Genomic DNA, 21,819 nt, shown 5'->3' with positions numbered 1-21,819 from the left:
GAACTGAAGGAATGGAGCTAATGCACGGCGCCCAGGCTTGGTTACCGTCCCGTCCCGTCGCCACATTGCTCGTGTTTTTATCCTCAGCTGGAGAGCTGCAGGTCGCAGAAAGATGACAGTGAGATCTGTGATACCTGACAGTGGCAGCAGTCGCGTCGATCCGCGACAGTCGATTTGCGCAACCAGCTTTCAGAGAGCCCGCTGCTTGGCAAAACGGGTGAAACATCGGGCCGCATCAGACGCGGACGATTTTTCACGAGATATGCCTTCGACCACGTCTTTTGCTGTGAAGAGAGCGGTGTCCGGTCCCGTCACACACCTGTCCTTTGAGCGTTTTCTCGGCTCACGCCAGTAATATCCCTCAGGCGGTTCCTCCAGGTCCGCGCCGGGACAGCCGCACTCCGTGACGCAACGAACGCTGCAGGCCGACAGACCATCGCCGAGCAGCCGGGAGCGCAGTCTCCCCGGGCGCCTGACGAAACTCCGGCACCTCGGCTCTCCTCCGCACCGCTGACGTCATCACCCCCCCCCTCCCCACCGCGGCGGAGGAGGGGGGGGGGGGGCGTCTGCAACCGAGCCGCCCACTCAGCCGCCGCTCAACACCCCAAGAAAGAGAAAGTGGCCGGCGGGCTGGCGCCTGGCGGCGAGCAGCGCTGAGAGACGACGGCGCTCGGAAGGACGGAGACCGAACTGGCCACGCCGGGTCAGAGGTGACGTCACCAACGTGTGACGTCATACCAACAGGAGAACACCTGTCGGCGGCTGGCTTAGTAGGTGTCGGTTGAAGGCACGATTAACGGCAAATCTGAACCACGGCGATGAGCTGCTGGCAATTGGGCCAAACTCTACCGAACGGCCCGCTAGAAAGCGTCAGACACACAGGCTGGCCCGAGCCAGGCACTGAAACGGGAAGATGTTCGCTTGTGTGCACTGTGCAGGTCAGCAGAGGCCTGCAAATGAGCTCATAAGCTGCCTTGTCTAAGGCATTTTATACAGCCTCGCTCAAGGCGGCAACAGAGGCATCCTTGACCGGGGATTCGAAAAGATTTTTGTCCCAATGTCTACAGGCCAGGACGCACCACCCGTCACCACCAGGCCAGGACGTAACTGCTTCTTTACGAACATGAAGCACCATGCACACCATACAACTTATCTGAATAAATCGCCAAAGATCCATCCCGGCAAAAAGATAGCTACCAGCAAAACACTGGGGTCGGGTTTAACTAACTTTGTCTTGACAGACTGGAGGAAGATCTTCAAGATCCCAGCAGCTTGTCTTTTCACTAATTCCTATAGACCCAAGCATTGCGTGTAACTTTGTCATTTGTTACAGCCAGGCAGCCAAGTGTGACGTTTGTCCCAGGTGGATATTCTACCACATGGAGCCCCGCGAGCACCGACCGTGCATGCACATCGGTTCATTGAGAGCTGCAAGCCCTGGCCGATCCTCAGGGGATTACACGCCGTGCGACTGGAGGGAGGGATGGGAGGTCACGAAGCTGAGCCCTATGTTCATTCACATTCGGCCTGTGTGGATCTTGCACTCCCAACTGGGGGGGGGGGGGGATGAGAAGCGAGAGCCAACTGCGTCACGAAGCTCCGGGCGGAGGGGAGAGGAGGGGAGGGGAGGGGAGGGGAGAGGAGAGGCACGGCGCTGGCCTGGGGTGTCTGCGCCGACCCAGATACCCTCCCCTCCCCGCCCTCCAGCCCCCTGACCCAGTGCCGTTCGCCATCGAAAATAAACCCCCGACCCCCTCCTCCCTGCTGAGTGCTGGGCCGCCCAGACGGGTCCGCCCGGACGCCCACGCACACCAGGACAGACACGCAGATGATGGAGGAAGCTGACGCATCCCTCGCTGCCAGAGCCGTGAAACAGCCGCTCCAGGACAGCCGGTCAGTCACCAGATGTGCGTGAATGATTACACGCACGCACGTGTCAGCGACATCAACGACAGCTTCCCTGACATCGACACCTCCTGGTGACAGAAGTGATAGTACACCCCCATAACAGGACGGCGCGACCGGACGGCGGCTGTCAAACCACGACAGGAAATTACCTGTTCAGCCAGCGGGACCGTGAAGGGGGCCATTTTCCGGGCACGGAGTCCAGCACCGTGTGGTGTGGCTCAAGACACCACAGAGTGCGAACTACGAACCATGCCGTCTATGCGAGTCACGTGGAGTGTGGACCCGTTGGCAGTCAATGGGATAGAGCATGTGCATAGTGGGAGTTGGTGTGCGATCACACCAATGACCCTCGACTTATCTCCCGACATTTTAGAGTAAAGCCGCAAGCAAAAATAACAGCAACTAACTCAATGGCACGTCGGTCTTATCAACTTTAGCATACAGCAGACGTTAAGAATACCGCATAAAGCCAGCTCTACTTCGATCTGACATAACACAGCACTTGAAAAGCTCACAGCGGCACCACGCCGTCTTCAGGAAGTGAATCGAAGGCCAGAGAACGAGCAGGCCTTCCCTAGCCAGCTCATCTGTGGCACAACATGTCCCGCATTGCGTTGTAGGGTGCGCCGCGCGAGCCGCGTGCATCGCCGCGGGCGCTGCACGCTGGCGTCAAGGGCAGTCGCGATGCGTAAAAAGCTGTTTACCGAATCACACGGGCTCGCCACGCCGCGCCGGCCGGCGAGCAACTGCACAACAAAGAGCCGCGCGGAGTACAGAGCCGGCAACGGACGACGACTGCGGGTCGGTTCGCTAACTCAAGCACCGGTATATACCGAGGTGAGAGTCGCTCATCTCCCAGACAGCATACAAAGGGGAGCAGAGTCGCTGACCAGGCTCTCGACGGCCGAGCGATAATTGTGAAAATTCCCGGCTATCATTCTGTCACATAAAGACATTCCTGCGAGCTGCACCACATTCCTTGCTATAAAAGTTTCAGCGTTTATTACATCACTAGATGATAGGCAGGCGCACAACTGAGAAATTATTTTGGACGGTATTCTCACCGACTGAGTAAACGCAAATATTTTTGGAAAATGTTTAACAAAGAATTGCTTCATTGCCTGACCAAAGCAGCAAAGACGTTTCGAGAATGGCAGGCTGCAATAACAGCCACAAAAGGCTGCATACCGAGCCAACAATCATGCCACAATAACAAATGCCTGGAGACTTTCGCTAGCATGCACCTGATGGACCATCCCTGTTTCTGCGAACTCGCTAATTCGCGTGAAGAGACATCGTGTAGGTCGTACTATATACGGTCCGGTTGTATCGCGTCACATGGCTGGTCTACTGATAGGTAGGGCTCTAGTCGTGCTCTAAAGACACTGGTGAAGGCACAACTCTGAAGGCACACAGGTGACTGTGACAAAGCAGCGGTCTGGGGCACGGTCGCCTTCCTACCAGGACTGGTATGATGTTCAGACAGGGGACCGGCAGGGCGGGGAGCGACACCGCGACAGGGTTATATAACTATGTTGGAAGGTAGGTAACAAGAATGCATCGGCTTTGCTAAGTGCAATGCAGATGCTTGATAGCCTGAACCTCTTACACGGCTTTAAGTGTAGCAGGTGGAGCATTTAAAAGGAAAAGAAGAAAAAACAAATAGCACAGCGTAAGAGGCAACACTGAAGCTTGGGGTATGCCTTGTGATGACTATCATAAAAATGAAAAATATATTAAAATATAATATAATATAAATATCATATCATAATGAATATGGCATAATAGAAAGAGTATAAATATAAAAAATAATACGGACTATCTTTGTTCGTTTTTCATAATCATCAACTTTTTGTGCATTCCAAAAATATCATTGATCCCACCATCGCAGTGTCCTACAGGCTAATACTAAAGCCACACGCTCTCCTCTAACGGCGACAGCATTCGTAAAGCTCTGCACTGTCAGTCTGTCTGGTCTGTTAACTGCGCATCTGTCCGGTAACCGAACCCTCCTCCCTCCACCCCTATTTCTGCACCTCTGCAGCGCTCCCGCTTCAGCGGACCTCCCGGTAGGCATAAAAACCGGCGCCAAATCGGACCGAAAGAGCGCGCGGCGGCGCGGCGGACGGCGCTCCGTTCTGCTATCGTTCCCGTCGGCGACACGGCGGGCGGCGGAGGGAGGGGAGGGGGTGACCTTGACACCGATCGTGGCCGCCATTATCTGGCGGGCCTGGGCGGCGGCACGGAGGCGCGCCCGGGCCGCCCGTGGGCGGTCGGTGCCGACGGCTGACCGAGCTGTGGCGCGCGCGAACATAGCTCACACAGCCACGCACGCATGAGCGGGTAATGCAGGGCAGCATAGCAGGGCATATGAGGTCAGGCCAGGTCAGGTCAGCGCAGGGTGAAACACTTGGCAGCGCGGCATAAAATCTTTCAAAAACATACAGACATACAGTTCGCAGCTCCCAATCCACACACAGGTGAGGGCGGACACATAGCTGGAGGCTTATACCGCGCTAGGGGTGCCCAAGCTCTCTCAGCTCCACACGAGTTTGGCTCTGGAGCCGCAACAAACGGCGGAGGTCAAGGTAACCTATATGGCGGCGGCGAATTTGCTACGCCCGGGCACCCCCAGTTCGGCACATAGTTCCACCTATGGGCGGACAAGCGGCACCACACATCACACACGGGGACGGACGGACGGACAGGTGTTGGGCACACTCACCTCCCTCGTCCGACTGCGAAACTGAAAACAGAGAGCACGTCAGCGAAGGGAAGGGGTTATAGACAGATGCGTAATAATAACGAAAGTGGAGCAGAGACCATCTACCACCGATCACAGCCGATAGTAAGCACTGAGACAGGTCATAAATCAAAGGAACGTGTCAACAGGGTCACTGCATGAATTACAGGGTGTATGACGTGACGTGCCCAGCAATCAGATGGCTCATGGCCGTCTAGCGGTGTTATACTAACTATACTTATAATTTTCCTGTTGTTATAGGTCAAAAGCCGGCGTCATTTTAATTAAATTTGGTTTTAATAACATTTTGACGCGTTGACAGAGACAGTGTCTGTCGAAGCACTTTGCGCGTGAACGACGGCCCAGGTGTCCCCTCAGGTGCTGCCACCACCGCCGCTCACAGACCATCATTGCGCCACGGCGGCTCGCTGCGCAAAACGAAAGTGCTGCGGCCACGGCGGTCGTCTCATCGGGCGTGCACGGCGTTCTCGTCGCCCATACCCCGACCGGTCGGTCTGCTGCACCCCCCCCCCCCCTCCCTGCTGCACGGGCGACATCTGGCTATTGCGCCACTCGCGTCGGCCGGCAGGCGTGACGTCACCGCTGACCCATTTTCCGAGTGGGCCAAGTGCAGTGGGTTAGGGCGGCGCGCTGCGCCGGCACGCCGACGGGACGCTGATCAATAGCCGCACATAACGCCGCACCCGGCCCGCCAGCGGCGCCGCCAGCTCGGCCGGCCGGGCGGACACCTGATACCGCCACTGGCGGTCACGTAGGCGTGCCGTTCTCAGAGACCATATCACCCCGCCGCGCCGGCAGCTAAGGCAGCTCCCCTATCCGACTCCGAGCCCTCGCCGGCCACCGCGCACCGGCCATGGCGCAACCGGTCGCCCGGCGCACGGATAAATAAAAACCAGTGCCAAGTTCATGGGGTGACCGGGTGGCCTACTTTCGCTTTCGTCGTCGGTGCCTGCGGCGCGGCTGGCCGCTCGAAAGGTCCCGTCCGACTGGCTAGCGTCGTTGGGGCCTGCCCATGACGGAACCGGCGCGCAGCCAACAGGGGTACACGCCCGGTTTAAGCAATATCGACGGGTTAAGATTGGCATATGCGACCATATCCGACCATATCCGGAGAGCTGGCATATCCGGAGCGAATCACGGGGATTTCAACGTGTAACATAACAGCATTGGGTTCTGGTTTTATAGCACCTTTACTTCATCGCAGCAACACTGTCTACAGGCGCTACCTAAATAATCCCTCACGGATTCGATGTTGAATTACCTGAGCACTGCCACTAAAACAATCCGCCTCAGAACAAAGGAAATCCACAATGGCCGACAGTCACGGGTTACAGGTATAACAGAAGAACACGGACAGATATCGTGCATACGACCCACACAGCACACAAGATACTCGCACGAAACCTCCATATGTGAAAAAAATCGGAAACTTTCCACACGATTACGAAGGGTTGCATCCAATGTGCAACGGCATGATTCAATTTAAATGGCAGCTTTCATTCGAACTGCCTGATAAGCGCCCTCATTTGGATATCCGTAATCGCTTGTGGTTGATTTCCGCCCATTGGCCTACACATCAATGCGGTCCATCCTTCGCATTGACGCAATCTAGTCAATGCGTCTTGCTAGCCCTGTGTTTCAAACCCGTCTAGCCCCTGCTCCACCATTTCCTGTCCCAAATTGGCCTCATCCTGGCCTGTGTCAGTCCCCTCCCTTATGCCATCCTGTCATTCCATCCCGCCCGTGAGTCCCATCCCATCCCACCCTGAGTCCCGTCCCGTCGGCGCTGTGGCGCGCGGCTCCCACCTGGCGACTCGTCCTCCTCAGTGACCAGGAACAGGTCGGGCGGCGCGTGCACGGTGGCAGCGCCGGCCGAGGCCGACGGCGCCGAGCGGCTCACGATCAGCACCGTGCCGGCCGGCGGCGGCGGCGGCGCCGGCTCCGGCTGCCCGTTGGTGGCCGGCTCCGGGGCCGCCACCGGCTCCGGCTCCGGCTCCGGAGGATCCCCGGAGGCCACCACCACCGTCTCCATCCCCAGCTCGAGCGTACTCATCGGCTCCGTCTGAGGGGGGGGGGAGGGGGGACGTCAGCAGACCGACAGAGCCGGCAGATTAGGCTACAGCCGCAGCCGCAGTGACCTTGAATGAAGACCAGAACCAAACATAAAGCACCATGAAGTCAGCAGCTTGCAAGGGCAGCTTGCTTTCACTCTCATGATATCCCCAAAAATGATGATGAGACTTATCCAGATTTAAAGCTGAATTAAATATTAACTATTGTATAAACCTTGTGTTGACATACAGTTGTAAAATATATCATGCATGTTTGCCTATGCAGGTTGATTGGAATTGGGCATATAACTTAAATTTAAGATTAAATAATGATTATTACACTTTATCACTATTACCACTGCATGCTTCACCGAGAAAAGGAAAAGCAGGACATCAAATTGATTCATCCTTCAAAGCAAAGAGCAGTAATAAAAATAAATCAATAAAAATGTTGGCACTTGTGTTAATGCAGTAATGAGATTTCAGACAAACACCAGTTACACCATCTCACAAGAAAGGGAAAATTCAGCACTTGTTGCCAAGGTTATCATGAATCTTCAAAATTCAAATCATGAGATCAAGATAGATAAGCCATGGGGATGCAAAACAATGCATGGCAACCCCAAAAGACATCCAGGAAGGAAGTAAAGTGCACATACAAATTTGGTATTTATCCACAACCAAGCTAAATAATAGCTCAGATTGAAAGACAATATCCAACATGCAGAAAACCAACAGAAGCAATTCAAAGGGATTTTAACACGATCATCATGCCGTCCCTGCCTGCAACCTAGTTCAGCAACGTTCAGTTTGCTGTTTGAGGCGTGTCTACAAAGAAATGCACGTACATCTTAAAACCAACCGCAATTCAGCACAAACCAAACATCATAACATTACACAATAGCTATTAAGCGTGGAAACGAGACGGTCATTACTTTTTCTTTCGTTATTCCCGGTCGAGAGCGAAAATTGGGTCACTGGGGCACTCCAACACCGTGTCGACACACACAACGCTCGCCATTTACAACCGGTATCATGGACTTCGAAATATACAAAAGTAAGGTCGGCCCCTAGCGGTAACCAAAAACATTGAGGGATTACGTATAAATTGCAATTAAAAATTTGTTACTTTTCTGGGTTTTTGATCATTTAAATTTATCTCTGATCATTCGAAAATTCTGTTGAAAAGATTAAAACTAAAAGCGAAAAAGTATGGTACTTAAAGAAATACTGATATTCTTGAAAACACTTATTTTGACTGCGTCAGGAATGCCGCATACCAGTGATTATTTTGACTCCCATGCGCCAAATTTGTGTGAGATTAAACTGTGCTGCTGCTTGAAGAATGAGAGATGGTGAGATTCATAGTTATTCTTAATTATTTTAATGTTTTTTGATGCATGGAAGCTTGCATGGAAGTTTAAGTAACCTTTCATGTTAGAGATCAGCTTGTTTGCTTGCTTATGATCAGGATGTGGAGTCATTAACCGACCTACCGCCCGCCTTCTAAAATATCCCAAATTATGTACATACTGCATGCACTGAAATTGGCAGTCTTCTGTTATGAAGGTCAGTTGGGGAAACTACGAGGCGAAGATAAAAATGGATTGGTCAATAAATGGACTTTTGATGACCATATATGGGCATAAATGCAGCCCTCGCTTCTACGGGACACGGCCGTGAAAAACGGTATAACCTGCCTGTACTTGCGGTATCCCGTCCACTTATCGGAGAAAAGGCTTCCATTTCCCACTAAGAATTAACGTGATTCAATTAAATTTGACGAATTCACTCCAAAATGATGATAGAAAAACAGCTTTTCTGCGGGTTGTGGGCGTCACAATCAGCTGGCCATTCCATAAATGGATTGATATTTTGAAAGAAAATTGTTATAAGATTTAATTTCATTACAATAAATAAAGATATGTAGTTTTAAAATGATAATCTAACCACAATTTGAATTGGAAAAACAATATGCAAAATAATGAAATTAATGACATTTTAAAACCATGGTGGTGCTTACATTTTTTGGCACGTCTGTTTCAATCCGCCATATTTGCCAATCACTGTTTGACCTTGTCCTAACTCTGTGATTTAGAGCGGCCAGTGCATTGTGCACCGAGTGAGTGTAGGCCTTGTGTGGTTAAAAACATTATAATGCCCTATTTTTTATTTGAATGCTAGGATCCATGGAAAAGAGGAAGTTTTCTGATTTTATGACCATATATGGTCATCGCCCCAGCCCCCACCCACTCCAGCCATTGATTGGCTGATCAATTTTTGGATCTTCGCCTCGTAGTTTCCCCAACTGAGGTAAGGGCCTGCAAGCCTGAATCAGAATGACAAGTAAAAATGTGTATTCTGACTGGTGCCTGGACTGCAGATAATAGTTACCCATTTGCTGTGGGTCATGACATACTATTGCTATTATGACTCCATTTAGGACTAAAAAGACATGAACTGTAATGTGACCAAATAATGGCAGAAACATTGCATACTAATTATAGAAGCCCAAACACCGCAAGGAAGAGGCAAGATATGCATTAAATACTGCATGGAAATCAGCAATATGTCCCCTGTTGATTGTCAGTGAATGGTCTCATGAATTTACAGATGGCTGTTTGCTGGCTTTTTTCTTTTATCAGCATGCTGTAATTTCCTGGTGTCTCATTGGTGGAACTCGCATGGTAGAAAGCAGATATGACTTCAGGCTCTTGTGGTTTGTCATTTTTGCCACTATGTTTTCATTGTTTTGAAGTGTGGTGTGGTATCTTTTACCACCTATCTAATTTTTCTGGTAGGTAGGCAATAACTGACCAGATCCTGCCTTGTTGCAGTGTCAAGCAGCAATGTGGCTTTGCCTGCTGCTGGCTGCCAGCTGCCAACTGTCTGGGGCACAGACCACCCTAGCTGCCAGTTCAGTCACAGAGACCCCTCTGCCAGCCGGCTGCTCAGCGGCCGTTCAATCAGGTCGCCGTCTTGATCTCACCTCGCCGAGCCTGACGAAGCTAGCCAACATCAGCACAGCCTCAGCTACTACCAGCTGTCCCCACTTGTGCTGCGGTCAGCCCCGCTGCCGGCTGGCTGTTCTGGAAGGGGACGAGTGTGTGCTGCTGGCCTGTGGACGGGATGGCTGTGACACTACCTAAGCGTCACCGCGGTCACAAGCAGAAGATATGGCTGATCAGCTGGGAGATGTCTGCCGCTGAGCTGCCGGCCACTGCCGCTCTGCTGGCCAGGTGAGCTGGACTGGAGGGATTGGGGTTAATGACTGCTGTTGATGCACCCTAAGGCCCCAAAAAAAAAATGCAGAGAGGTTGTGGGTATTTGCCCTCAAATAAGAAACGATGCACCTCAGTTAGGCACCTGAGTTAGGGCCAAGGTATATGCCACTTTTCTATTCTATACTGTTTTGTTAAGAATGAATGAATGTGCTGAGTCTATTTCATGTACATTTTACACCATAACCGCTGTTCGCTTTAGTTTGCAAATTGGTACGCCTGTGCATGATCTCCGTATTCCCAGCTCTTGACTGAACTGTGTCTGTCTGTCCGTCTCCCCAGCGACAGTTCGTCTGCATCACCCCCACCGTCTCCGTCCCGGGACGCCACCGGCCAGCCGTGCGAGCCGTCTGTGAGCGCCGCCTGCCCGCCGTCACAGCAGTGCGAGCCGCTGCCCGACCGGCCGGAGGCGGGCGTGTGCCGGTGTCCGCCGGGTCAGGTGCTGGGGGAGGGCGGCCAGTGCGGCCCGCCGGCCGCCGCCGCCGCCTCCACCGAGCCACCGCCGCCCACCGTCTCCACGGCAGCGCCGCTGGCCGTCCGTGTGGTCAACAAGACCATCACGCTGCCGGAGAGTGACGTCCAGCTGGAGGCGGTCGTCGACCCGCCGCCGGCAGACGGTAAGGAGCGGCTGAGATGTCTCGAGTGTTCCATTGGTCATGAGGCTGGCAGGCAGTCAATCGTTGTCCATGGATTGGAGGGTTATAACGCGGGCACAAAGCTGTTTGTGTTCGCTTATTTCGTGCTCCTCCCGACTCTGTCGTATGACAGCGTACGACGCTCAAACTGAAGTTTTTTTTTCGTTGCATTTCTCACTAGTTATCTGACTCACAAGTACACCATGTTTACCTCACTGACCTGACCTCCTCCCCGCGGCCAGGCGAGTCATACACCTACATGTGGCAGCTGCTACCGGAGGTATCCACCCCGGTGGCAGACGGAGCGTCCATGAGTGACGCAGCCCAGGCGCAGTTCAAGCTGCGGCACCTCACCGCCGGCGTGTACGTGTTCCAGCTGGATGTGGAGGGACGTCACTCCCTGGGAAGGACCGTGGCCAATGTCACCGTTAAACCTGGTGAGCCGCGGGATACGGGAGGATATGGATGGATTTAGAGTATAATGGAAGGACAGAATGAGGAAGGAGGACGAACAGATGAAAGAAGTGACTGAAGGCCGGACGAACGAGTGGACGCATGAGTGGAGGAACAGGCGGGTGGATAGACACGTATATGAAACAGCGGACGAACGAAATGCTCGATAGAAACGGACAGACGGGCGGATAAGAACGGACGAACTGATCAACTGAAGAGTGACAGGACGGACAAATGATCAAACGAACTTTAACGAACGGACGGACTGACGAATAGGGGCAGACAGACAGATGGACTGACTGGAAGGTGAGAGGACGGACAGATGGACTGAAATGGAAGTGAACGGACGGGCAGATGAACGAAGACATAGGCGAACGAATAGACTGACGTGAAGAGACGAGATATTTATTCATAAAGACAGCGAAGTAGCTGTATATGATCATACATCTGCCGCGGGTACGACCTCTTTCTCCCCGAGTCCCTCCGACCATTCAGTGTTCGGCCTTCTGCTGACCATTCTGTGCTCGGCCGCTGCCAGCTCCCCGGGTGAACCAGCCGCCGGTGGCCGTGGTCTCGCCGGTCAACCAGACGCTCTACTTGCCCAACTCGAAGGCGCTGCTGGAGGGATCCGACTCGACTGACGATCTGCCGTCGGACCAGCTGGTCTACAACTGGGAGGTGGTGGCGGCACCGCTGACCTGGCCCGGACAGGAGCTGCCGCGCGCCGCCACACTGCAGCTGGAGAACCTGACGCCCGGCAACTACACCATACGGTCAGTTTTGGCCGTATGGAGTCTCCCACTACCGACTGCGCCGTTAGTGGGAGAGATAGAAAGCTCCATAGAACCCGAGAAGTAGCTCAGGCCTAGTCAGGGTAGAAGTTATCAGTGCTTGTAGCCCGCAGTGATCCATTAAAAAGTATGTGTTTTGTTTTATAACTGATTCTGATCAATTTGATTGTGCTGCCCTTGAATGATGTCTGTGAGCAAGACTTGTTACACATCAAATTTCTCACAGAATTAGTGTGTGCTATGAAATGCATGTGCCCTGTCTAGACCACGTTCGGACAGGCAGCTGCCGGTGTTTGCAAGGCACCAACCAAAATATAAATGCCTGTGTAAATGCTTGCTGTATTGTTAATTTCACGTTGTGTGTGCCGCAGGCTGACGGTCGAGGACGCCGAACATCTGAGCTCCTCCGCGGACGCGCACATCATAGTGCTGAAGGAGGTCGACTATGCGCCACAGGCCAACGCAGGCGAAGACGTGGTCGTCTACCTGCCCACGGTGAGTCGCCCTTTGATGCTCAGTCGCTATCTTTAAGATATATCTATGTCTATATATAGAATATATCACGAATATATCTGTAGTTGTCATGTAAAGAAAAGTCAGTGTGTTATTGAAGTTTATGTTGGCCGAGGCAACGCTCTCAGCAGTGTTGTGTACTCTGGTCACTGGTCATTTAGTAAGTGTTGCTGACTCGGGCTAAGACTGACGATAACGGCTCTGAGAGCGAGTCGTTGATAGCTATAAAATGGAATAGCTATGAAATGGAATGGGACCGATGTTTGTGTCTAGTAGACTGTGGCGATGGCCTCGTTCCATTGATGCCTTAGATGGGCCACGGTACGAGTCGAACGCACTGGCGACATGTGATGAGTAGGTAATTGCCCTAAGCTCAAATATTTTAATCGGGGAATAATCGATGAAGATGCTATGCTGCTTATCAACCCGATATCGTGTCCTCAGTTAACCCGCTACATTTCTACCCATTCTCTGCGGCAGAATGCAGTAACACTGTACGGAAACGCCAGCACAGACGACAAGGGCATTGTCTCGTACGAGTGGACCAAGGCACCGGGCTCTGAGGATAGAGCCGTCGATATGCAGGTAATTACGGCACAATTCGCATAACTGCATCGTGGGTCATCGTTAATGATCGTCATCTTACATGAAGCACGTCTGTATTTTTCACACTCGCACTTCGCAGGCGCTATATGCAATGGCTGTTTCCTTTTCTTTAAATCATTTTATTTCCTTTTTTCCTTGATGATTACCGATCACAGCATTACAACGTAGGTGGTTTAAAGTCTAGGCTTTCCTTGTGCTTGATGCGCTGACCTAGTTGATAGCACAGTTCAAGTAGCGACGGTGGTCTGTCCGTATCATAAGGTCGTATTCAATCTGTACCTTCCACTCGATAGGAGGTGGAAATTGAACCCTGTATGGACTCTTGCTATATTAGAAATGTAAATATTAAAGCTGTGTTGCAGCCTTCATCATGTGGGAGCGGAATTCTCCGAGTCAGTCTCCGGCGATGGTTTTAATGTTTATCGGATTGTTGACAGGATACCCACAAACCGTTTCTGCATCTGTCCAACCTTGAGAAGGGCGTCTACGAGTTTATACTGAAGGTGACCGACTCGGCCGAGCATACGAGCACGGACAGTGTGCTGGTGGTGGTGAAATCGCAGCCCAACACTCCTCCAACCGGTGAGGAAGAAACTGACACGCAGTGGTCACTATCGCCTCCAGAAAATGGAAACGTTTTGTGGCGACACTTTATATAGTGATTTTCATTGAAATTGCTTGCTTTTCTTCAGTCTCAAATGCATTTCATGGAAGTCCAACTCCAGCCATCCGTTTCATTTTCTCTCTGGAATCTGTGTCTGGAATCATGTGTTGACTCGCATAGCTGTGACTTGTAATCTGTGTTCTCTTGGCGACATCCCCCAGCCTGTGTTATGTCGTTTCACTAACTATGTGCACTGAAACTTTACGTCTCGCGTCTTTCAACAGCCGTGGCGGGCAAGAATCAGACGCTGACGCTGCCGCGCACCTGGGCCGTTCTGGACGGCTCCGGCAGCCACGACAACCTGCGTGTCACCAGCTGGCTCTGGGAGCAGATCAGGTGGGTCAGTGCGCGATAAGGAAGTTCACCAGCTGAGCACAATTTGGTGTGGTTACCGGGAGCTATGGATAGTTCGTGGTCAGCTGGGTCATGGGTGTGTAAGTGGTGGGTGCAGTGGTCTGCTTGCCGTGGGAGGAAGGCTCTGAGGGGCCGCCGTGAATTTAGCTGCGGGTGCGCCACTAGCGGCCGGAGAACAGGACGTCGGAGTCGGTCCAGAATCAGTGGAGGTCAGGTGGTGCTGGATCCGAATAGGATCATTATTAAATCCCGCAGACTCCACCTATTCTATAACATGTTTTGGATTGTTGTTCATGGCGCGTTGGAAGCTCATACAACATTTTTTGACACCCTTATCCTGCGGACGCCAGTCAGGCAGCAACTGCATCTGACTGCACCTAATATCGTCCCCATCTTTTTGTCGCAGCGGCCCGACCACCTCCAAGATCGTCAACTCGACGCAGCCGGTGGCGAACGCCACGTCTCTGACGCGCGGCCTGTACGTGTTCCGTCTGACCGTCTGGGACGACGCCAGCAACAGCAGCGCGCTGACCAACGTCACCGTCATCCAGGGTGGGTGAGCTGCTCGTGTACAATACACGGTTCGGGGCTGACTTGCTTTACACCGATTGAAGGATGGGCGGCTTCGTCCTGTTAACTCTCGCCCCGTTGGGGGGGGGGGCCATTTTGGCCCCCCCTGTGGTTTTTCCTGAATAGCAAGAAAACGGCGGCGCGCAGCGCCGCCAAATTTTCAGTACCTTCCCGGGCATCAATTTGACACCTTCACACCAAATTTCAAGTCTTAGGTCACCTTAGGTCAGGAGTTATTGAGGTCAAACTGAGGTCATGTTCGAGCAAAAATGAGCAAAAAACATGCAATCTTGAAACGCTCACCAAATCTACAGTTATCAAGCAATTTCAAAGTTCTTTATATGGTCTAGTAGACAAAAGGCGGCGCTACAAAACTGCTATCTCGGATTTTCAAAATTTTTGGTTTTTGACCAAAAAAAATCAAAAAATTATTTTTTTAGAAAAACTTTGAAAAAATCCAAAAATTTTCCGAATTTCGAAAAAACCGGAATATATGTGATAGTCCCAGCGCTCTTCTATATACATACCAAATTTCAGATCGATATCTCGTTTTTTGGCCAAGTTATAGCGAAAAAACTGTTCAAAAATGATGACGTCAAATTTTTGAACTCAATTTTTAGCAATTCTAGACCTCGTACGGCAAAACAAAGACCACCATTGAACTCCCCGTGACGAGCTGCATCGATTCGATACCCATTTTATGCAAAAATATTAACTTTGAAATTTGACCTAATTTGACCTGACCTTGACCTGACCTTGACCTGACCTTGACCAAAACGTGATCTAAGCTGGCCCCAAAGGCTGCCTGACCCATATAATCGCATTTGTCATGTAAAATGGACCATAAAACATGTATCACACGACACTTTCATATTGTGACCCCCCCGTGACCTGACCTCTGTGACCTGACCTGGTATCAGTGACCTCAAATAGCAAAATATGTGTTTGAAGAACATTTCCCCATCGATGATTTTCAATGAAATGCATTTTACTCGATTTTACAACGCATTTCTTGAAGTGCCCGTAAACGGTGAAAATTGGACCTTTGACCTGACCTGTGACGTCATCGGTTTGACCTAGGTCAATAAAATTGGGTCACAAGATAGTTCCCCGTTGGGGCTATCCAACGCCGTTTACCGCTTGTCGCTATGTTGCGTGGTTCTCGAGATCTTAGGGGGGGGGGGGGGCCAAAATGGCCCCCCCCCCAACCGGGCGCGTTGCTCGGCAGAGCCCAACGGGGCGCGGGTTAAGTGTCTTGTGTGGGGTATAGTCTGTATTTATCGTTTTATGAGGGTGAGAGGGTGATACTGTATTTGCCAATGATATAACAGAACAAAATATAATAGCGGTACCAGGTAATAGTTGAGACTAAACAACTAATGCGCATAGAAATCTCAAGAGGAGGAGTCCTCATGCAGTGTTTGGGCTTACCGTGAGTTGTCACTCATATTTCAATCATCAGACAATCCCAGTACCTAACAGATGCACCGTCACTGGTATGTCTAACCACTCTGCCCCCCCCCCCCCTCCTTCCAGCGACGAACGCGCCGCCGGTGGCGGACGCTGGCGGTGACCTGACGGTGCACCTGCCCGTCTCTGTGGTCACCCTGAACGGCTCCCGGTCATCGGACGACGTCCGTATCGTCAGCTGGAAGTGGAGCAGGGACGGCAGCAGTCTGGCCGCCGGCCGGGTGGTGGGCGATACGGACACGGCCTGCTCGCTGCAGGTGAGGAGGCGGGGACTTGTATGCGGTTTGCTCCCTGTTAATGAGGAGTGGGAGTGGTGCAAGGGAAGTATGAGAGCAAAGGCTAGGGGTCTAGCGGGACGTGTAGTTAGGAAAGTCAGAGCAGTGAAAAATGATTGCATGTTGGTACGGCGTTAGGGGTGTCTTTTGTCGTTGTTCTTCTTTTAGAGCTGTATTGCCCGATTGGCTAGCCGCGATCCCTTGCATTTCAGTTACCTCGGACTTTTTTTGTCTTATGGTTTACTGATAACTATATTGATTTTTACGGTATGTATTACTGAGCGTCAGCTTTCACCAAAATCCTGCACTTCTTAACAGTAATGCACGAAGTATACCCAGTCACGCATAATACGTAATTAGCCCGTAGCCCTCTGGTGGTGCACATGACCCCCTGTTCCTACGGTGACCCTCCCTACTCCGCTCGCCAGCTGGTGGACATGGTCGCCGGGTTGTACCGGTTCCACCTGACACCCCTCCTCCCCCGCTCTGTCCACCAGCTGGTGGACATGGTCGCCGGGTTGTACCGGTTCCACCTGACCGTCACCGACGAGCAGGGCGCCACGGCGCGCGACACCGTCTCCGTGGTCATCCAGGAGGACCCGTACATCGACAGCCAGATCAGGGTCGAGCTCGACGTCCCATTCGGACAGGTACGCTGTGCAACATCACTGCTGGGCGGGGATGGTTGAGCTATTTTTCACTCCAAGCTATCATGATATGAGTGTGGGTATTGTCTAGTTATTTGTGGTATTGTTATGACCAAACACTGTACACATCGTGTGCTGTGTGATGAAATAATTAGTTTTCAGTTAATTGTGCGTCCTGCTGCAAGTGATCACCAGCCCATGAGTTTTCATTTCCGATTAATGTGCTTCCTAGAAAATTAATTTATAGATTTGAAGGCAGATTCCGTTACATATTTGGGTCTGCTGTGGTCAGTAGATGACGCTACTGGTTTCCATTATAATTATCCTCTGGGCGCTAAGTGTATAACACTCCCTCCTCCTGTATGTTTCAGTGGACCCAGGCGCAGCAGGAGGTCCTGATACGGAAGGTGGCCCTCCCGGTACCCTGTGTAACACTCCCTCCCTATGTGTGTGTTCCAGTGGACCCAGGCGCAGCAGGAGGCCCTGGTGCGAAAGGTGGCTCTCCTGGTACCCTCCAGCGGGGACGTACAGGTGCGTCTGCTGCGCTGGTCGGCTGAGCCCCGCACTGGGCACCTTCTGGTGGAGCTCACTGCGTCTGAGACTACCCTGTCAGACGGCGCCAAACCGCAGATAAAGGTCAGTTACAGGCTTGGTCCAATCCAGCGGTATATCGGAGATAATGACTGGACGTGACGGTTGCACGGCTTATGTGAAAATGCCAGAAGTACAATTATCCTGCTCAGGAGGGGCGCGCTGAAAATCCATGTCATTTACATTTTACCGCCCATACTGGTTTGAGGAGATGCTAACCACATAGCAAGGGCTTATTTTATTACGCGTTGTTGGACAGGCAACCGTATAGGAAAGGTCATTTGTAGTAGCAAATTACCGGAGATTGATAAACTGCGTAAAACTGGTAATCAGGCAGATACAAAATGGGCAGATGACGACAGAAGCTGACGCGCTTTGCCAGGCCGGGCGGGCTCTCTTGTCCCGGATGTTATCCTAAGATTGGGTATCAAAAAACATTCCCCTTTCATATCCACATGATGTGGAATATGAGGATCAGTTATCTATCAATGTGTTCAGTGTGATATCTTATTCACCATTCTTGACTTAGATGTTATTAGTTGTCGGTGGTGTTATCTCTCCCTGCTCCTACAATGCATTTCGTTTGAGCAGCTATCCCCAAACTACCATCGTCTGCTTTAAACCTCCCCTCTGTTGCCATAGACGCTGTTGTGTCATGTGTGTGTCGATTGTGATGGTTATGTTCCTCCTCTATCTAACCCCCGGCCTCCCTCTACCTCAAATGCTGCCCGGTGTGTGTTTTGGCGGTAGATACTGTTCCTGTCTTTAACTCCCCTTTCTCTACCTCAGATGCTGCCCGGCGTGTCGGTCGTATCCGCTCTGCGCGCTCACCTCCGCTCGGACCCGTCGGCGCTGGACCACGCCGTCCTCCTCCTAGACACAGTCACCTGCCAGAACCCGTGCTCAGGTCACGGACGGTGTGACGAGACCACGCGACTCTGTGTCTGCGACCGATTCTGGACGGAGAACTTCTTCAAGAGGCTCGGCAGCGATGGACAGGCGAACTGTGGTGAGTGGAGGGTGTGGGAAGCTGGGGCATGGGTAGCGTGTGTCTGTCGGGTATGTGAGCACGCCACTAGGTCTCATGGGTGAGCGATAAAATGCCGGCCTTAGTGTTGTATGCAGGCACTTCCAGTGCTTTCAAAGGCAAACATGTACGTCTGGTGGGTGACCGACTATATTACGATGTTACGTAGGCACGGCCGATTTGCAGAAAATGCATGACAGGCTGTGTTATCTGTCTCCTGGCTGAGTATTCGTCTCGTCGCATACTTCGATGCTAGCTGTCATTTACATTCTGGGAATCAATATTTGCGGTCCCCTTCCATCCTTGGAAGCTACCTGATCTAACCGCTCTATTCTCAGTATTGAGACATCCACCTCTGAATTCTGATCCGTTCCCCCTGCAGTTGAACCCGCTGCACGCCAGCCTAACCTCTGACATTTCGTTTGCAGCAGCCCGATATCTGCGCCCCCCCCCCCCCCGCCCAACCGTGCTCCCATTGCTTCTCGCGCTAGCGTGTAACTTTAACCGCGTACCAATACGGCATTCTCATCATGAGTTTCACTGGAACGATTTATACTGAAGCCTCACCATGACTGTAGTGGAGTGATTTATTCCGAAGACTGGAGCGTTAGCTTGTGTATGATACCATCTTGTCCCCTTCCCAGTAGACGTTTGGAGCTTGGTGTATAATTCCGCATTGTCCCACTCTCCACCAGACTGGAACACTGTGTATAATTCTCTAATTCTCCCCTTCCCACTAGACTGGAGCGCCGTGTGTAAATACCTATCCCCTCCCCGTCACCAGACGTAGCGCTATATATGATTCCACATCCTCTCCCCCTCCACAGACTGGAGCGTTCTGTACGTCATCATCATCTCGTTCTCGCTGGTCGTCGCGCTGGGCGTGGCCGTGTGGGCGGCCATCTGCCTGCTGCGTCGCCGCTGTGGCTCCGCCGGAGTCGGCTCCGGACTGAGACGGACCCGCCGCGCGCGCTACACGCCCGTCAGCGATCCTGAGGGACTACAGATGCTGCCCAAAAGTAGGTGTCGCGCGGAGGTCGGTGGGTAGAACACAGTGTCAGGGGAGGCTGGCTGTTTGGGAAAGAGATGAGTCGAGCATGGGAGGAGATGGGGAACCGTTAGCGAGATTGGTGCATACCGTTGTTCAGTGCGAAGCTGTGTTGCTAGAGAAGAATGTACACCACTTTCCGCAATGTTTACTGAGTTTATCGCCTCTTCTTGGTACACCTATTTTGCCTTGTGCTACCGGTTGGTTTTCCTTCTCGTAATTTATAGTTTGGCTTTCTTGGAGCATCTGCTGACTTTGCTGATCTTTTGTTACGACGTGTTGCCCCTGTTGATCCCTCTGGCTGTCTGCTGACCTTTCCTGACTGTCTGTTGTCTGTTGACCCTTCTTAACAATCCTCTGAATCCCCGACAGACGGCGGCCACTCTGCCAGCAGCCTGATGGCCTCAGAGACCGACTCGGAGAGCGAACCTCTCTTTGAAGCCGCCTCCGGTCGGCGGCGACCATCCAGAAACAACAACAAACGCCGTAAGCGAAACGGCGTGTCACGTCCGCCCAAAGCCGGCAAAAAGATGTAGGTGGTACGTTGGGGACCTATAGGTGTGATTTGGGTTATAATCTAGGTCAGTAGTGATGGTCGAGATGCCAGTCAGGCTGGTTGGAGTCGCCGCCGGGTCGGCAAGGCGCGAAGAGTGGACGCAAGTCCAGCCCGTAGCCGGCAACTGGCTCAGTGACTCGTAGGAGTCAGGACTGTGCTGACTCGTAGGAGTCAGGACTGTGCCGGCGGTGACTGACTACCGCGACTCGTGGTGTAGTCGCTCATGACGTGTAGTGTGTAACGTTCGGTCAGAGATGCCGATCGTAGTGTCGGCTTGTATCTCTCTGTGATACCTCAGGATGCATTCCGCGCGCGACCGCGACCGCCAGGGGGACATCGGTCCGTCCTCTGGCGGCCCCCAATCGTCGCGTTCACGTCCACCGAGGGTGACGTCTATCTGTGTTCAGTTGACGATCTGTGTTCACCGTTGAACGGACTTGGTTGCGCGCTCGACGGCACGCTTTGAATGCACCGTGTCATGCGTCCAGGCCAGGCCGGGTTAGGTCCGTCCTCTGGGCGCAAAACGGGCCGACTATGGGCCCTGCACCTGCCGGCGATAGGGGGTTTTGATGGAGATTGAAGGCGCCTCGGCTGCCTCAGACAGGAGCAGGTATGGACTACAGGTACAGGTCACAACTGAGACAGGTCTGAGCGAGGTCGCGGGATCAGCTCAGCAGGATGTCGTGAGTGCCAGTGGTTCCTGAGGAGTGCAATGCTGAGGTGCAAAGACATCCATGACTATGACTCGCCCTTGAGTCACGTCAGTGGATACCCTGGTTGAGTCAAGTTCGGTCAGTGAAGGTTGAGCCTGGTTTAGCTGGCGCAAGACATCTCTTTCATAGGTCAGTGTTTAACTGGTGATCTACATGCTGAACAGTGTTAGGTGGATTGGTGTTTAGCTTTCCCGATCGGTTACTTTGAGCTTATTTAGTCATCGAGTTCGGGTTGATCTTATTCTCCTGGGAGAAGTTTACTGAATGGTGTATGTGTGATTGTGTTTTGTCGTTGCAGTCTTATTTGTGACATATTTAATCCGCCGTATAAACGAGGTACCGTTGTAGCGTGTGCGGCTGGTCTGTCTGAGCCAGTCTCACGTCCTCCCAACCGGTAACGCCCGAATCCGATCTAACAGGTGGACGTCCCCTCGCCGCCTCCCTCTAGACAGAGTGCAATAGTCCGGACAGCGCATTTCGCCCGTGTGTCTGTGAGTGATTCAGTGCCGTTTCTTTTACGTTATAGACCTGACCAACGCGGCGCGATGTTTGTTATTGCCTTCGCCGGCGCCGTGGCGGCGGTCGTGGTTGTGATATGTTGTAGCGAGCGCTCTGCGGTGCTTTGTTCTTGCCAGTGAGTGGTGCGGGACCTAGGGCGGCGGCGCCGCGGGCATTAGGTGCGGGTGGAGCGTGTGCATGGTGGGGTTTGTAGTCTGGAAAGATTGGGGAACCACCCACCCCCGAGCACCGGGTCGCTGGGTGCGTCTTGTATGCCATTTACGTGCAGTCGTGGTCTCAGCCATTAAATACAGGTGGATGCTCGTAAATATCACTTAACTTAACCCGCGCACCGACGGGGGGGGGCGGATATCCGCCCCCCCCTGAGGTTTTTCGCGAATAGC

The 21,819-nt window shown here is 52.3% G+C and overlaps 2 protein-coding genes across 8 annotated transcripts in view; one reads left to right on the top strand and one right to left on the bottom strand.

The window, feature by feature from the left end:
* LOC122392671 (nuclear hormone receptor FTZ-F1-like) overlaps window positions 1–7,753 on the bottom strand; it is a 68,102-nt gene extending 60,349 nt beyond the window's left edge. Inside the window, exons 1-3 of one of the 6 annotated variants that reach the window (XM_043387806.1) lie at window positions 7,659–7,753; window positions 6,479–6,734; window positions 4,634–4,654 (exon numbers count right to left, since the gene is read on the bottom strand). In XM_043387806.1, the coding sequence (XP_043243741.1) occupies window positions 4,634–4,654; window positions 6,479–6,725 (268 nt within the window). In that variant the 5' untranslated portion in view covers window positions 6,726–6,734; window positions 7,659–7,753. Of the gene's footprint in view, window positions 1–4,633; window positions 4,655–6,478; window positions 6,735–7,571; window positions 7,591–7,658 lie in introns of those variants that run through there. The other 5 variants (XM_043387802.1, XM_043387801.1, XM_043387807.1 and 2 more) reach the window with 5 other exon arrangements.
* A 275-nt stretch (window positions 7,754–8,028) lies between these two features.
* Window positions 8,029–21,744, top strand: LOC122392672 (dyslexia-associated protein KIAA0319-like protein). 2 transcript variants are annotated; one of them, XM_043387808.1, is made up of 16 exons: window positions 8,029–8,078; window positions 9,561–9,962; window positions 10,287–10,621; window positions 10,882–11,076; window positions 11,631–11,865; window positions 12,255–12,378; window positions 12,877–12,981; window positions 13,440–13,584; window positions 13,891–14,002; window positions 14,427–14,572; window positions 16,127–16,317; window positions 16,833–16,985; window positions 17,442–17,618; window positions 18,363–18,582; window positions 19,428–19,619; window positions 20,021–21,744. In XM_043387808.1, exons 2-16 carry the CDS (start codon window positions 9,853–9,855, stop codon window positions 20,182–20,184), a joined length of 2,604 nt encoding a protein of 867 aa, XP_043243743.1. In that variant the 5' UTR covers window positions 8,029–8,078; window positions 9,561–9,852; the 3' UTR covers window positions 20,185–21,744. The 2 variants fall into 2 exon arrangements, with proteins under 2 accessions (XP_043243743.1, XP_043243744.1); XM_043387809.1 differs by lacking the exon at window positions 8,029–8,078 and adding an exon at window positions 8,232–8,292.
* Window positions 21,745–21,819: the final 75 nt, after the last annotated feature.

This window comes from Amphibalanus amphitrite, unplaced genomic scaffold (genome assembly GCF_019059575.1).
Source record: "Amphibalanus amphitrite isolate SeventyFive unplaced genomic scaffold, NRLGWU_Aamphi_draft 000496F_arrow, whole genome shotgun sequence".
In the NCBI taxonomy this organism is placed as follows: Eukaryota; Metazoa; Arthropoda; class Thecostraca; order Balanomorpha; family Balanidae; genus Amphibalanus; species Amphibalanus amphitrite.
This window is presented reverse-complemented; position numbering and strand designations above follow the sequence as displayed.